The sequence below is a fragment of the Sturnira hondurensis genome, unplaced genomic scaffold (assembly GCF_014824575.4).
Source record: "Sturnira hondurensis isolate 20B ecotype Veracruz unplaced genomic scaffold, ASM1482457v3 Scaffold0013299, whole genome shotgun sequence".
NCBI classification, from domain to species: Eukaryota; Metazoa; Chordata; class Mammalia; order Chiroptera; family Phyllostomidae; genus Sturnira; species Sturnira hondurensis.
Window position 1 is genome coordinate 3,832,541 of NW_028085930.1, and position 16,665 is coordinate 3,849,205.

At 42.4% G+C, this 16,665-nt stretch overlaps 1 protein-coding gene across 1 annotated transcript in view; it reads right to left on the reverse strand.

The window, feature by feature from the left end:
• The window catches only part of PCCB (propionyl-CoA carboxylase subunit beta), a 67,464-nt gene that overhangs the window by 11,697 nt on the left and 39,102 nt on the right, over nt 1-16,665 (reverse strand). Inside the window, exons 8-10 of the mRNA XM_037061226.1 lie at nt 10,927-11,047; nt 9,109-9,190; nt 1,898-2,021 (exon numbers count right to left, since the gene is read on the reverse strand). Of these exons, the coding sequence (XP_036917121.1) occupies nt 1,898-2,021; nt 9,109-9,190; nt 10,927-11,047 (327 nt within the window). The remainder of the gene's footprint in view (nt 1-1,897; nt 2,022-9,108; nt 9,191-10,926; nt 11,048-16,665) is intronic.

The following is a 16,665-nucleotide window of genomic DNA, read 5'->3' on the forward strand; positions in this document are numbered from 1 at the left end:
GATGCCACTTCCACCAATAGTATTAGGATAACTGGGTTTCCACCTGCTAAAGAATGAAGTTGGACCCCTACATTACACCATGTAATAAAAATTAACAGAAAATTGATCAAGCCTAAATGTAAAAGTTAAAAGCATAAAACTCCTAAAAGAAAACAAGGAAAAGCTTTCATGGCATTGGACTTGACAACAAGTTCCTAAATATGATGACAAAAAGCACAAGCAATTAAGAGAGAGAAAATGAACTTCATCAAATTTAAATATTTTTGTGCATCAAATGACATTGTCAAAAAGTAAAACAAACAAACAAACAAACAAACAAACACCAAGACACCCTAGGGAGAAAATATTTGTAAATCATATATAACAGTTTAATATCCAAAATGTAAAGAACACCTACAACTCAACAACAAAACATCATAATAATTTTAAAAATGGCCAAAGTCCTGTGGTTTTTGTATATTTTCTCCAAAAACATACAAATGGCCAACGAGCACATAAAAAATGCTCAACGTCACAAATCATTATGGAAATGTAAACAAAAACCACGATGAGGTAACACTTCATACCCATTAGGAGAGCTATAATCTAAGCCTATCAGAAAATAACAAACATAAATGAGAATATAGAGAACTTAGGGCCCTTGTGCATAACTAGTGGGAATGAAAAATAGTGTGGCCTCTGTGTAAACTGTGTGTTTCCTCAAAAATTAAAATTACCATATGACTCAGTACTTTCACTCCTAGGTGTATGCCCCAAAGAACTGAAAACATATTCAAACTTGTGCTTGTACACTCAGGTTCACTGCAGCAGCCTTCACAGCAGCCAAAAAGGAGAAAGAACCCAAGTATCAATTGACAGATGAATGATGAAACGAAATGTGGTATATACACGCAATGGAATGTTATTTGGCCAAAAAAAGGTAAAATTAAGGACAAATACTACATGATTCCACTTATAGGGTCTATCTAGAATAGGTAAATTCATAGAAACAAACAGCAGATTTACATTACCAAGGGACAGGGCAGGGCAAAAAGGAAGTCTATTTGGGATGATCTGAAAAGGTTTTAGAAACAGTGGTAATGGCTGCACACTGTGAATGTAATCAATGCCACTGTATTGTACACCTAAAAACGGTTCAAATGGCAAGTTTGATACAGGTTTTACTAAAATAAAAAATAATTTTAAAAAAAACACTTTTTCTAAAGACAAGAAAAAAATTGCCATGGCAGAAACAAAAGATGAGGCTGGGTCAGTAAAGGGAGAGTGCATTCGTGCTACACAGGAATTCCAAACAAATCTAGGAAGGAAAGTAGCGAGGAGGAAAGCAGTGTCTGCAGTCCCCACCCTGAACTTGCAACCCACCCAGAGCACAACCGTGGAAGAGTCCCCACCACCTGACTGGGACTCGGTGTGGCCATATCACGAGAAAGCCACAGGGCACAGGCACAGCAAGATCTGTTCATTTGTCACATACCAGGTATGTCTCTGGCACCAACGAAGGCCCTGGAGATGAAACTGTGAATAACACACCAAGACCCCCGCCCCCATGGAACTCATTGTTCAGTGGGTCAATCATAAACCTGACTGAAAGGAACTGAAAGTGGACCTCTGAAAAAGTGAAGACCTTACCTAAAGTTGAGGAGGAAAGTTATCTATAAACCCTTAACATAGGAAAGTACAAAAGAGGCATTTTGAAAAATTAAAATAGAAAAGAGCTTTCACAACAGTATCTGAGTTTTTTTCTTTGGATATAGAAGGCCACATCACAAGAAAGAGTAAAAGACAGAAAACTATACTTGAACAACAATTAAATAAAAAAGGGAAAGACAGAAGGCAGACACCAGGGCTGACTCCCCGCAGCCGCCAACCGAGGTTTATGAGAGTTTCTCCCTCCTACCTGAGGCCACCTTAGGTTGGTTGCCAACAATTCCAACGGTCCTCCCGCTCATTCTTGCAAAACCAACAATGATGTTCTTGGCATAATTGGGCATGATCTCAAAAAATTCTCGCTCATCAACAACCTGCAGGGATAAGTTTACTTCTGAGCTCAAAACGAGAAAGAATTAGACACACTACATCACAGAAATACGGAGCTGGAGAGCCGCTGCCCCACCCCAGGTTCTCCGAGGAAGCAGACAACAGGCAGAGGGGCACCTCCTCCCTGCTGGGTGCAAAAACCCTGGTGTGCTCTGCTAGGGGAGGGTTAACCAGGGCAGCCTTTTAAAAGTTTCTATTTGAATCGGGCATTATTTATTACATTTTTTTACCTCATTTTGAAATCAATTCAAACCTATGTAAAATTTTTCAGAACAGTTTTTAAAAATGTATATCCCCTTCACCCAGATTCCCCATGTATTAACGTTTTATCATGTAAGTTTTGCCACGCTTTCTCTCACCCTATCTGCCTATCCCACTTTCTCTCAATCTATCCCTATTTTTGTATGTGTGGGTATCTGTATACATTCTTTCTAAATATTCTACATATACGTACATATACACACACAAATTTTTTTCCTGAACCAACTGAGAGTAAGTTATAGATGTGATACCTCTTTTTTTTTTATTTACTGATTTGAGAGAGATTTGTTGTTCCACTAATTTATGCATTCATTGGTTGATTCTTGTGTGTGTCCTGACCAGAAATCAAACCCACAGCCTTGACCTACTGGCACAACGCTCCAACTAACTGAACTGCCCAACCAGGGCTGAACATGCAACCTCTCTACCTCTGTGTCTCTCACTGTGTATCTCCTATAAACCTGGACATTCTTTTATGTAACTACACTGGCATTAACAAAATCAGGAAATTAACATTGATACTATTGTTTACCATAAAACGTTATTCAAATTTTTCCAGTTATTCCGATAATGTCCTTTATAGCAACCAAAACCTGGTAATAGAATCTGACCCACGATCGCGTGGGGCTTTAGCAGCCAAGGTTCTGTAGCCTGCTTTAATTTTTTCCCTTCCGTCTTTGTCTCTCACAATCATGACATCTTTGAAGACCACAGATCGGCTATTGGATTATTTGCCTTCTGTTTAGATGTGTTTCATGTTGCTTTGTGTTTAATTTCAGGTTAAGCATTTTTGACAGTAACACGGGAGTGTTCCTCTTAGCAAATCACATCAAAAGACACAGGTATCAATTTCTCCATTAATGTCAGTGACGCATGCCAGGTTTCTCCCTTGTAAAATTACTATTTTTCAATTTGGAATTAAGCATTTTGTAAGGAAATACTTTGAAACTACATAAAACCCTGTACCTCATTTCATTTTCACCCACCAGCTTTACCACTCATTGATGACTCTTGCCAGACCCAGTTACTGCTGTGAGAGTTGCTAACTAGTGATTTCTCTACCTCTATTTTCCCTGCATTTTTCTTAGTCAGCATTTTACTGTCAGAAAGGTCTTTGCCTTTCTCATTTAATTATTTGTACCACCCACAAGTATGAACTATAGATTCCTGTTTTATTATGTAGATTGTAATCTTTTACCATCATTGTTTTGTGTTCAAATTGCCCCATGTTTGCTAGTGAGACCTCATTCAAGGTGGCTCCCAAACCTTTTCGATATTTCTTCAACACTGTTTGAGTATACCTTACATTGTGGAATGACCTTACTTTCGGGTTGATCTTGTTTTGGTTTTTTTTTTCCCTGCCTGAGGTGTAGAACTAGCCATTCCTCCAAGGGACCCCGGTTCCTTTTGGCAAAAGTGAGTGAGTGAGAGTGAGAGAGAGTGAGAGAGAGTGAGAGAGAGTGAGAGAGAGAGAGAGTGTGTGTGTGTGTGTGTGTGTTTGCTTCTCAGAAGCTGTCCTAGAGTACAGAGCTTGGAAATCCACAGAGAGACACACACATTTATTTCTAAAACTGGTATTAAAAACCACAAATTCATACTGATAACTCCAATTCTAGTGCAATTCAACTACAGGGTTCAGTCTAGCTCTCCCCCCTTCAATATTCACAAACTCCTCTCTGGTACAGTGGATGTCTTATTCCCATTATTCTCAAAATGTACTTCCTTATTTATTCACTCCTCAAATACAGAGAAAATGGTTTCAGAATTGCTCACCCATATTGCCTGCAAAAACACAAATCTAACTAAAATTCATTATTTCTTTACCACGATTTCCATCATTTGACTAAAGGTAATTTATTTTAAAGGTTTTTCCCTAGTCTTGTTGATCTTATGTTTTACTATGTAAACATAACACAGGAGTGACACTGTTTAGTTTAATAGAGGGAGGAGTGTCACTCCTCATCCCTTCCACCCACCCTCTATTATTAAGCTCATCATTTTCTGGTTTATCTCCCTTCTATATGTATTATAGAGATGAACGTATACATTTATATCTTTTTAATCGCCCCTCCCATCTTAGATCAAAAGTAATATACTATACTTTTGCACTTTGGGTTTCTTCACTTAACAATATATCCTGGAAATCACTCCATATCAGTTCATAGACATCCTTCTCATTTTCACTTCCGCATAGCACTCTATTGTATCAACACACCAAATTTATTCAACCAATCTCCTCTATGTTGTCAACACTATTTTGAAGTTTACATTCAGATTGTTTAAAATATTTTTCAATGATACATAACAATGTCTCAACAGTAACCTTGTGCATCTATAATTTTGTATGGTAAGAAGTATATCTTCAGGAAAAAAATCCTACAAGTGGAACTTCTGGGTCAAAGTGTAAATGCTTATTTAGTCTTAGCTAGTACCACATTCTCCTAAGAGCAATGTATGAGAATGTCTGATTCCAACAGAATTACCAGTGGTAAGTGTTTTCCAGATTTTTGTATTTTGCTAAACTGACAAATGAGGAATGATAACTCAGTGTAATTTTAATTTGCATTTCTAGCATTATGAGTAAAGTTGAAAAAATACATACTTTACCAAAACTGACCACAGCAAAGATAAACTTTAAAAAGATACATTCACATTAAAAACAGCCTGCAGACCAGAGGATCTCGGTTCAATTCCCAGTCAGGGCACATGCCTGGGTTGCAGGCTGGTTCCCTGCAGGCCAACTCCCAGCAGGGGACACACGAAAGGCAACCATACATTAATGTATCTCTCCCTCTCTCCTTCCCCTCTAAAGATAAATAAATAAATAAAATTTAAAAAAAAACAGAGAAAGTTATCAAAAAGCTAATCGTTCTCCATAAGAGCACTATGCCCTGACATTGTGGCAAAATTTCTACCACATCTTTTTTTTTCATCTTCCTTTCTTTTCATCAAATTTATTGCAGCTACATCGGTCCATAAAATTACACAGGTTTCAAGTGTCCAATTCTACATCACCTGCACATCACATTGTGAGATTACAATCCCTAGTCTGGTCTCCTTCATCACCATTTATCCTGTTTACCCTTTTCTACTTGCCCCCGCCCCCCTTTCCCTATGGTAATCACCATACTGTTGTCTGTGTCCATAAGGTCTGGTTTTTTTTTTTTAATTTTTGTTTATTGATTTGAGAGGGAGAAGGAGAAATTTGTTGTTCTACCTATTTATGCACTCACTGGTTGATTCTAATATGTACCTGACCAGGGATTGAACCTGCAACATTGGTGTATCAGGACAACACTCTAACTGAGCCACCTGGCTGGGGCCCGTGAGTTGTTCTTGTTGTTTTTGCTTAATCTCTTCACCTATTTCACCCAGCCTCCAAAGCCTCCTTCCCTCTGACAGTTGTCAGTCTGATCCCTGTAACTATCAGTCTGTTTCTATTTTATTTTGTTCATTAGATTCCACATATAAGTGAAATCATATGGCACTTGTCTTCCTCTGACGGATTTCACTTAGCAGTATACCCTCTAGGTCCATCCATGATGGTGCAAATGGTAAGATTTCAACTTTTTTACAGCTGAGTATTATTCTATTGTGTAAATGTACTACTACTTTTTTATCCACTCATCTACTGATGGGTCCCAGGGCTGCTTCCAAATCTTGGCTCTTATTTGTAAGTAATACTGCAGTGAATATAGGTGTGCATATATTCTTTCAAATCCATGTTTTGGGTTTCCTCAGTTATAGCCTCAGAATTGGAATTGCACATTCATAATGCAGTTCTGCTTACAATTTTTTAGGGAATTCCATACTGTTTTCCACAGTGGCTGCACCAGTCAGCATTCCCACCAACAGTGCTCTAAGGTTCCCTTTTCTCCACAACCTCACCAACACTTGTCATCTGTGGATTTATTGATGATGGCCATTCTGACAGGTGTGAGGTGACACATCACATTGTGGTTTAAACTTGCATTTCTCTGACGACTAGTGACACTGAGCATCTTTTCATTTGTCTATTGGCCACCTGTGTGTCCTCTTTAGAGAAGTTTCTATTCAGGTCTGTTGCCCACTTTTTCAATTGGGTTGGTTGGGTTTTTTTGGTGTTGAGTTGTATAAGTCCTTTATAAATTTTGGATACTAACTCTTTATCAGATGTCTCATTGGTGAATATGTTCTCCCATTCAATGGGTTGTCTTTTCATTTTGTGGATGGTTCCCTTGGCTGTGCAGAAAGTTTTAGTTTGATGTAGTCCCATTTGTTTATTTTTTTCTTTTGTTTCCTTACCTAAGGAAATATATCAGAAAAATACATTGCCACAATAAATGTCAGATATTTTACTGCCTATGTTTTCTTCTAGGATTTTTATGGTTTCAAGTTTTACATTTATGTCTTTAATCCATTATGAGTTTACTCTTTTGCATGGTGTCAGGCGGCGGTCTAGTTTCATTTTTTGCACATATCTGTCCAATTTTCCCAACAGCATTTATTGAATAGACTGTCATGATACCATTGCATGTTCTTGCTTCCTTTGTCAGATATTAATTGACCATATAGGTGTGGGGTTATTTCTGGACTCTCTACTTTGTTTCATTGATCAACATGTCTGTTTTTATGCAATATGGACAAATCTTACAAATTTAACATTGAGTAAAGAAGCAAAACACAAAAGCCCACACACCATGTGATTCCATTTATATAATACACAAAAAACAAGAAACACTCACTTATGCTGTTAAGGCAGGATGGTGGTTTTTCTCAGGAGTTTGGGGAGAAATAGTAACTAGATCAAGCACCAGGAAGGCTTCTTTGTTTCTCTATATAATATATTTTATTTGGTCTATTCTGTGTAATTTTGTTATTTAGGAGGGCATATTTTCTTCATGCGGTTACCTCTATAACTCTATCACTTTAATGCCATCAGCCCCCCGGGTCTGACAATGAGAGAGATCAGCAGGAAGTCCATCACTCAACACAGGGAGAAAATGAGAAGCCAGATTCCACCGAGGAAAGGAAGAGGAGGCAAGAGGAGTTTAAATAAAAGAAGAAAAGAATTTGGACAGCAGTTAACCAGATATATAGGTTATATATATATACAGAGAGAGAGGAGTTTTTTTAGCAGATAAGAAAATCTATACATGTTCATATACATATATTGCTAAGAGAAAGAAGTTATGAGAGGGAGAAAAAGTTAAAGATTTAAAAAAACAGTCAAGAAAGCAAGACCCCCAGATGGGAGATGGGGAAGGATAGAGTCAGGAGTCCAGATGGAGACATTTCACTTTTTCAGCCCAGGGAAACATTAAAAGTACAGTAAGGATGAAAAAAGTGGTCACTTGTGGGGAGTAAAAAATCTGATGTTCTCAGTATTCTCCATGTCCATGTCATCTGTTCAGAATGGGGAGTGAAGGAAGAAGTTAGGGGCTGGATCAGGCCACAGGAGAAGTGAGGAAGAGCTACGGAGAGGAGGCCCACGGCACATACTCAGGCCCGAGAGGCACACTGAGGGCCCAGCTGAAGCTAGAGCAGGGCTCTGGGGTTATTCCCCCGGCAGCCTCAGACCCCACAGGCAGTATTTGGGAAGATGACTGAAGACTTGAATCGGGCGGGCACAGGACTCTACAACAGAGCAAAAGGGAAATGAGGAGCTCATGACTGAGACCCTATTTCACCTTCTTCGCAGTACTTTTTTGGATCTACAACTACCCATGCTACGTATGCATTTGTTTTTTTCTGCCTCTCACCCAAATGTGAGATCCCTGAGGCAGGGATTTTGTCCACCACTAGGAACAGTACCTGGCCATTAGTATCTGACAGAATGGCAGAGTCCAGCTGGCATAAGAAAGCAGAGGCCAGGAGGGGTTGAGGGATCCAGAGGAATGGGAAGACTGAGAGCTGGAGAGTCGAGGAGCAGAGGTGGTGGGAGAAGGGCAGGCAGAACTGTGGGGATGAAGAGAGCACTGAAGGCAGAGTTCAGAGAAGGGCATGCTGGTAGAAAGGTTTTGTTTTCACAATTCAAATGGTGCTAAATAGGCTACACAATTTAGCAATGAGGAGAGACAGAGTCTGGCCATGGTTGCTGACTTAGGCTGGCCCCTCAGAGTAAGGAGGAGAAGGAATAGTCACTGGAGGAGCCAGGGCCCTGGGAGAGGCTGTGCCCACAGAGCCATTTGCTTCCGATAAGCAAGGACTACTGAGAGCACTGTGTGCATATGAGAGTGTGAGGGAGACAATGACCATCAACAAATGTCCCCAGGTTGCCCTGACGTTGTCCTCTCTTCATAACAATCCAGGAGTCTGCTACAGATGACTCCTACCTCCCCAGATACACACACACACACACACACACACACACACACACACCCCACCCCACCCCCGACATTGTTGGAGGACACCCTGTGTACTCTCCTTTCCCTAGAAAAACAAATGTCCTCTAAGCATAAGGCTCCAAACAAAGGCACCTAACAAAGGGTCACCCTCGCCCAACTCCAGACTCTAGGGATAGGGCCCCTTCTCTGTGAACATCAGAGTGCCATCAAAAGACCCCTGAGCTCTGTTGGACCAACGGGTCCTTTTCTCTCCATCCCTCAAGCCCATCTGAGTCAACAGATGGCTACAATTGGGTGGCTACAACCACCAGCTCTTCCCAAAACATACTACTCAGTGGTTCCTGGTCCAGGTCTACCCCGTGTTCTGCCCCTATTTGCTGGATGTTAAGGCCTGTGGGTTCAGCAGTTCCTCACGAGGCCAAAGCACAATGACCACGGACATGGCTGAGCTAACACAGACAAGGCATAAAGATGCAGCACTTACAGAGTGTATGACGTCTGCCATGTCGTAGGCTTTGGTAGATTCCAAAGGGACAATTGTGTCAAGTTCAGGAACCAGACGGTCACTTCGGATAGAAAAAGAAGCAGATACAATCAACACCGGAAGAGTCAGTTGCCTTCTGTGGGTGGTGGATGGGAGAGGAAAGGAGGGCTGGCTGACGTGTCCTTACTGGGCTTTCAAAGTAGTTCCCAAAGATGTATTCCTTTGTTACCACCATATTAAACCCAACCTAAGCTTGCTATTAATCCAGCAGATCTTTCTGTTTTCACTTAGAAGAAACAAAATGGGCTTATTTCCCTGAATGTGATTCCTTCGTCATCTCTAAATAACTCCTACATATTAGATACTGTGTAGGGCACTAAAGGACATTGTGGTGAACACTGGTCCCAGTTTAGCTTCCTGAAACCTTAAAAATAAAAGAACAAGGACTTGGAAATTCAAAGTTCGAGTTCTCCTGAAATTACTGTACATTTACATTCTACTGGAAGGCAAATCTGCTAGAATTCCTTTAAAGAGCAAAGCTGCTGGCCCTCTGGCATAAGGAGGACCAACCAATCACACAGGCTTCTCACTCTGTGACTGAGCAAGGAGCCCGAGTTAGGGCCCACTCCCATGCCACAGGAGGACTCAGCAATATGCCCCTCTCCAACAAGCTCTCGTGGGACAGGAAGGGGGTGTTGTGACCCTGATGTATACACTTGTGATGAGATTTGGCCTTGGTCAAGCCCAACTTCCCAGAGAGCTCTGCACTGGGACATTGAGTATATCCCCACCAGATAATAAATCCCCCTTACTTTTCATTTGTTCCTTATGCATATGCACATAGCCTCCCTAGGACACTAAGAGGAGGAACAGCTGGGCCAAAGTGGGTTGTTTGGACATTTCCGGGTCTCTGGGCCATAACACCGTCAAATGCTGTCCTAAACTTTACAAGAACCCCAAATAGTAAATATTCTCAGGAAATGAGGCTGTACCTAGTGCTCCTGGCCCTTGGGACCACCCTCCCTTTCCTGACTACACACAGTGAGCCACTGAATGTGTCCCCTAAGGAATGGTACAGGGGTTGACAGGGGGAAACCCTGGGGACATGACTCTTCAGAGCATCCCTGGCCCAGTCAGGGACCTACAGGCGGGAGCCCAGGTTCACCCAAGAAAGCAGTGTCTGAAAATGGCTTCTTCCTGAGAAATACAATTCCAAATCCCCCTGCAGAAGAAATTCCAGGCCAAGTGAGTACTTCAAAATCAGAGAGGAAACAAAAATGGAGAAGAAAGCAGCCAGAGGTCCAGAGCAATAGGTTCCCATTTGGGCCTCCGATTTACTCTGTAGTACCTCCCACATCGGGCTGTGGTCCCAATAGCAAGAAGGAAAGAAGGTTTCACTGAGTGGCCAGCAACACACCCTTCCCCAGTACTGTCCCAGCCCCTGGCCACAAGCATAAGAACGCTTCCTGAAAGGTCTGTTGTCTCCACCATTTGCAGTTATTTCATATCAAGACACACAAAAAACTTCCATCTATAATTCTGGACAAATCAAGAACTCTTAGAAATCAAATTAGTTGGCCACTCTTTATTCCCAAGCTACCTATGAGATATTACAGAGGAAAAAAGTAATAAAAGTAAAATCTTTCTTTGCTCCTACCCAGACATGCCACCACCATGCCCACACCTAGGCCAACTGCACTCCACAATCTGCCCCCGGCTGCCCAATGAGGAAGACCCTGAAGGTCCAGCAAGGGCAGAGGAGTCAGACGAGCAAGCCAGCTTGCAAAATGGGAGAAGGTGCTCCAGCCTGCAACTCACCTGGGATCATGGCACTCGCGGGTGGGAGCCGGGTCCTGACTGCTGAGGGGCAGGTAGTTGAAGAACTCCCGGAGATTACACAAAGCATCCACATCATTTTCAAAAGCTCTGTGGGCAACACCTGAGAAAACAGGAAGGCTGTAATGTGCCAGGGTGCCTGTCAGCCCCAGAATACTGACTCGTGCCTGCCCCTTCTGGAGCACGTGTGTAGCAGACTGCTGATAGCTCTGTCCTCCCCACGCTCTACTGAGGATGACGGGGTACCACAGACCTCAGGCTGACCTTCAGTTCATGCAGTCCGCTCCCTCCGCTCTGTACCTCTGCAAAGCTCACTGCTTTCTTTATTTAGGTCTTCGCTCTAATGTCACCTACTCAGAGAAGCTTTCCCTGATACCTCTCTAAAACACACCCCTTCCCTCCAGTGCCCCACACTTTCCACCCCTGTAGTGTGTGGGAGTTGTCTTCACACCTTTCCCTCCCTCACCTGTTCCCTTCCCTGTACACTGCCTGAGATCTCCCCTGGAAAATCAGCCCCAGCAGGGTGGAGACCAGGCCTGTCTTACCCCTACAGTCCCACATCAAGAGTAATGCCTGGTTATATGTCAATTATCTCTCAAGGAAGCTGGAAAATAAAAAAAATAAAAGAATGGCTGGCTGGCATACAATGTCATGGTACTCAGCAATGATCGAAGGAGTGGAAGAAAGGAGGGGAACCACCCGGCCCTAGTGAGGATTCAATTCAAGTCATCGCTCCTCAAGAACAGTCTGAAATCACAGAACGGCCAAACAAGGCCATAGACAGGAGAGAGACAGTAGGGCCAGAAGCTCTCTCTCAGTTCACCCCACCAGACCCCTGCTTTCACCGCTGCCTCTAGTCTCTTCTCCACATGACAGTCAAAGTTGCTTTTTAAGTCAGATCATGCCATCTCTATTCCAGTCACCCTAGCCCCTGCCATTCATTAGGCACGCCAGCCACTCACTCTCCTTCCTCAGGGCCTTGCATGGGCAGGTGTGGCTCAGTGGGTTGGGCGTCATCCTATAAATCAGAGTCCACAGTTCTACTCCCAGTCAGGGCAGCACATGCCTTAGTTGCAGGCCAGGTCCCCAGGTCAGGGTGTGAGAGAGGCAACTGAAGGATGATTTTCTCATGCATCAATGTTTCTCTCCCTCTCTTTCTTTCTCCCTTCCCCTCTCTTTAAAAATAAGTAAATAAAATCTTTAAAAAAATATACGTTTCACTGGTATCCTCATAATGAGGCCTGCTCTCACCACCCAACTGAAAACTACAACAATCCCAACAGCCTTCAGTCTATTCTACAGATTCCACAGCACATATCACCTCCTTTTATTAAGCCTGTTGCTTACTGTCTATCTTCTCTGCTGGAATATAAACCCCATATAGGCAGGGATCCTTCCGTTTCTTTCACAAACGTATTCCTAGCGGGTAGAACAACGCTCAGCACACAGGCATTAAATAACTACAGGGGTGGGCAAAAGTATGTTTACCGTGGTGAGTACACAAAAAGTTCATTCCTGTATTATTAATTATTGCATTCTTTTTTATATGAACTATAAACCTACGTTTGCCCACCCTGTATTTGATGATGAATAAAAAGTATGTTCAACGTAACAAAATTCTTTCATTCAAGACTTATAAATTGGCAGATAGCATTTTGGAGATAGCAGTTCCCCCAAAAGTTAGAATTACCCTCTGACCCAGAAATTCCGCATCTAGGTACACACCAAAAGAAACAAAAACACATGTCCACACAAAAACTTATACATGCATGTTTATGAAAGCACATTCAGGAAAGCCAAAAAAGTAGAAATAATCCAAATGTTTGGCTGATCAATGGATAAACAAAATGTGGTATATCCATACATTGAAATATTATTCAGTCAAAAAGGATGAATTACTGATCTGTGCTACAATACAGTTAAGTATATATTATTATACTAAGTATAACAAATCTATTGCAAAACACCACATGTTGCTGATTTCATTTATGTCTATTACATATATATTCAGAATAGACAAATCCATAAAAAGAAAAGTAGATTAGCCCTGGCTGGTGTAATTCAGTGGATTGAGCTCAGGTCTGCGAACCACATGATCGCGGTTCGATTCCCAGTCAGGGCACATGCCTGGGTTGCAGGCCAGTTCCTATCAGGGGACACATGAGAGGCAACCATACATTGATATTTCTCTCCCTCTCTCCTTCCCCTCCCCTCTAGAGATAAATAAATAAAAATTTAAAAAAAGAAAAGTAGATTAGTGATTGCCTAGAGCCAGAGTACTTGGGAGGAAATGAGGAGCAAATGCTAACAGGCGGAGTGTTTCTGAGGGGAAGAAAATGTTCTAAAATTGACTGTGGTGATCATTGAACAGCCTGTGAATATACTAAAACCACTGACTTGCATATTTGAAATGGGTATTTCACATGCACGGTATGTGAACTATATCTCAATAAAGCTGTTACTAAAAGTGTGTGTGTGTGCCGGGGGATGCGTGCAGGTACATAGCCTCTTTTGGATCTCTCTAAGGATACAGAGCTAAGTAAGTGCCTCAGCCATGGCCCATCAAAGAGCCTCAGCCTACGAAGAACACCAAATGCTGCCTTTAAAACTAAAACTATGCTGCAGAAGGAAATTTAATGACACAGGCAAATACTCATCCTTTTAAGCTGCCGAGAGAGAAAAAACAGGCTCCAAAAGAGAATTATGTGCCTATGTTTGAGTGTATATATGTATATACACAACCAGCTGTACGGAAAAGCTGCAAGGGTGTAACCAAAAAAATTTGGTGATTATCTGTGAATACTGGAATTCCTAATGGTTTTTATTCCTGTGTTTTCTAAATTGTCTACCATAAACGTGATATTATGAAATCAGGAAAAAGATATTTCATCAAGTCTAAGATCCAATCAAGACTCAATATTATTTTATGTCCCAATGAGAAACAAAAATTTCTGCCAATTAAACCCTGAGACAGGAGAAGATGACAAGCTGTGGGGGAATCAACAATGAGAAACATTCTGACACTAAGTGTGAACTGGAGATAGAGCTGAACGGAGCTGATAAGAAAGGGAAAAGAATGACTCAAGGTTGACGCCAACCTGATACTGGGGAGGAAACATTTTTGTGGGTGGGGGGGTTCAAGAGCTCTCACTTTTGGGTTTTTTTTTAATCCTCACCCAAGGGTATGTTTATTGATGTCAGAAAGAAAGGGAGGAAGAGAGAAATAAAGAGAGAGAGAGAGAGAGAAATATCAGTGTCAGAGAGAAACATCGATGTGTTATCCCACCATATGCATCCTGACTGGGAATCAAACCCACAGTCTAGGTTTGTGGCCTGACAGGAATTGAACTCACAACCTTTTAGTGTATGAGATGACATTCCAACCAAATGAGACACCTGTCCAGGGGCTCTGACATTTTTTTAAATAAACCGTATTTTAGCAAATCTAAGGCTTCATGAGTTTTCCAGTCAAGGTGGCGGCATAGGTGAATGCAGTACTCGCATCCTCCCACAACCACATCAGAATTACAAATAGATCACCGAACAACTATAATCCAGAACCACCCGGAAGTTTAGCTGGAGTCCTAAACTAAGTATAAAAAGAAGCCATGTGAAACTGGTAGGAGGGGCAGAGATGCAGGCTAGTTGGTCCCACGCCCAGATGTGGCAGATAAAAATCAAGTAATAGCTGAGCTCAGAGGTCCCTGCTGAGGAGACAGGTGTCCCAGCCATACACCAGGGCCCCTAACCCAGAGTTCCAGTACCAGGAAGAGAAGATTCCGAAACTTCTGGCTATAAAAACAAGTGGGGATTGTGACTGAGTGAGAAAGAGGTCTTCTGGAGTCCCAGAAATTCTTCTTGAGGGTCCAGGACATGGACTCACTCAGATCCACTTGCTCTAAGCTCCAGCTCTGGGGCAGCATATCAAAAGGCATCAGGGGCATATGGGGAGGAAATGCATGTTCTGGCACCTGGACAAGAGCTGGAGGGGCAGCTTTCTCCCAGACAAAAGTGCTAGTAGAGGCCACTGTTCCTTTTCTGAGCCCTCTCCACCCCAGCAGAGCTGATAGGTGCACACCGTATCTGGATCTTCATGAACCTGGCTAACACTGTTCACCCCACCCTGGTGATTTCCTGAGACCCTGCCCCACCCAACTTGCAGACTCACCCAAGGTGTTTTCAGTGGCTTTGCCATATGAATAGCCTATCTTGGCTCATGCTTCAGACTTAGGTCCTAAATTTGATCAAACAAGCAGCATCTGGTCTCCACATGCCCAATACCTCTTGATAAGTGGCACCAGAACCAGTACTAATGGCAACCAGCCTTAGTTTGCAGCTTGACCTCTCCTGAGCACTTCCAAGCCCAGCACAAGTAGCAGCCATCTGCAGATTGCTTTGTAGTTCATGCCAGGTGGCCCCAGGTGGAACACGGGTGGTGGCTGACCTTGGCCTGCACCTCCCAGGAGGTCTCAGAGCCAGAACAGTGGTCTCAGTGGAAGGCTTCGGGCCACATCAAAGCACCACTCAACCACTTCCACAGGCAACACACTCAAGGGGCAGACTCAGCAGGCACCACAGCCCCACTGAATTCCTGCTCCCTGAAGTGGGTTCCTGCACAGCAGATGCTTCACATTGGCCACAGTCAGTCCTTGCCGCCAATCAGCCTGGGGGATCAATCCCTCCCACTGATATGCCAACAGCAACCAAGGCTCAATTACAACAGGAGGGTATACACAGCCCACACGGGGAGTGAAGGAGGCACACCTGGAGTGCCCAGCTTGGGTGACTGGGGAGGCTGTGTCACTGGACCCTAGAGAACACCTAATACATTAGACAACTCTACCAAGCCTGGGAGACATGGCAGCTCTATATAATACATAGGAACAAACACAGGGAAGCTGCCAAATAAGGAGACATAGAAACACATCCCAAATGAAAAACAAGAACAAAACTCCAGAGAAAGAACTAAACAAAACAGAGTTAGCCAATTTACTAGATGTAGAGTTCACTACACTGGTTATAAGGATGCTCAATGAACTTAGAAAGAGAGTAGGTAAACTTAGTGAGAACTTCAGCAAAGAGATAAAATGAAACTAGAAAGCATAAAAAAGAACAAGTCATAAGTGAAGAATACATTAACTGTGGTGAAGAATACATTACAGAGAATCAATAGTGTTTTAGATGAAGTAAAGGATCAAGTCAGAGATTTGGAAGATAAGGCAGCAGAAAACACCCAATCAGAATAGCAAAGCGAAAAAAAATCCAAAAAGATGAGGATAATACATGGAGCCTCTAGGACAACTGCAAGCATACCAATATTTACATCCTGTGGATGCCAGGAGGAGAAGACAGCAAGGAACTGAAAACCTATGGTAAAAAATAATGACAGAAACTTCCCTAACCAGGTGAAAGAAACAGATATACAAGTCCAGGAAACACAGAGAGTGCCAAGCAAGATGAATACAAAGAGGCCCACACCAAAACAAATTATAATTAAAATGTTAAAGACAACAAGGGAATCTTAAAAACAGCAAGAGAAAGGAGTTTAGTTTACTACAAGGGAGCTCCTATAAGACTGTCAGCTGATATCGCAACAGAAACTTTACAGGGCACAAGGGATTGGCAAAAAATATTCAAAGTCTTGAAAAGCAAGGACCTACAACCAAGATTACTCTACCCAGCAAAGCTATCATTTAGACTAAAGGACATATAAAGAGCTTC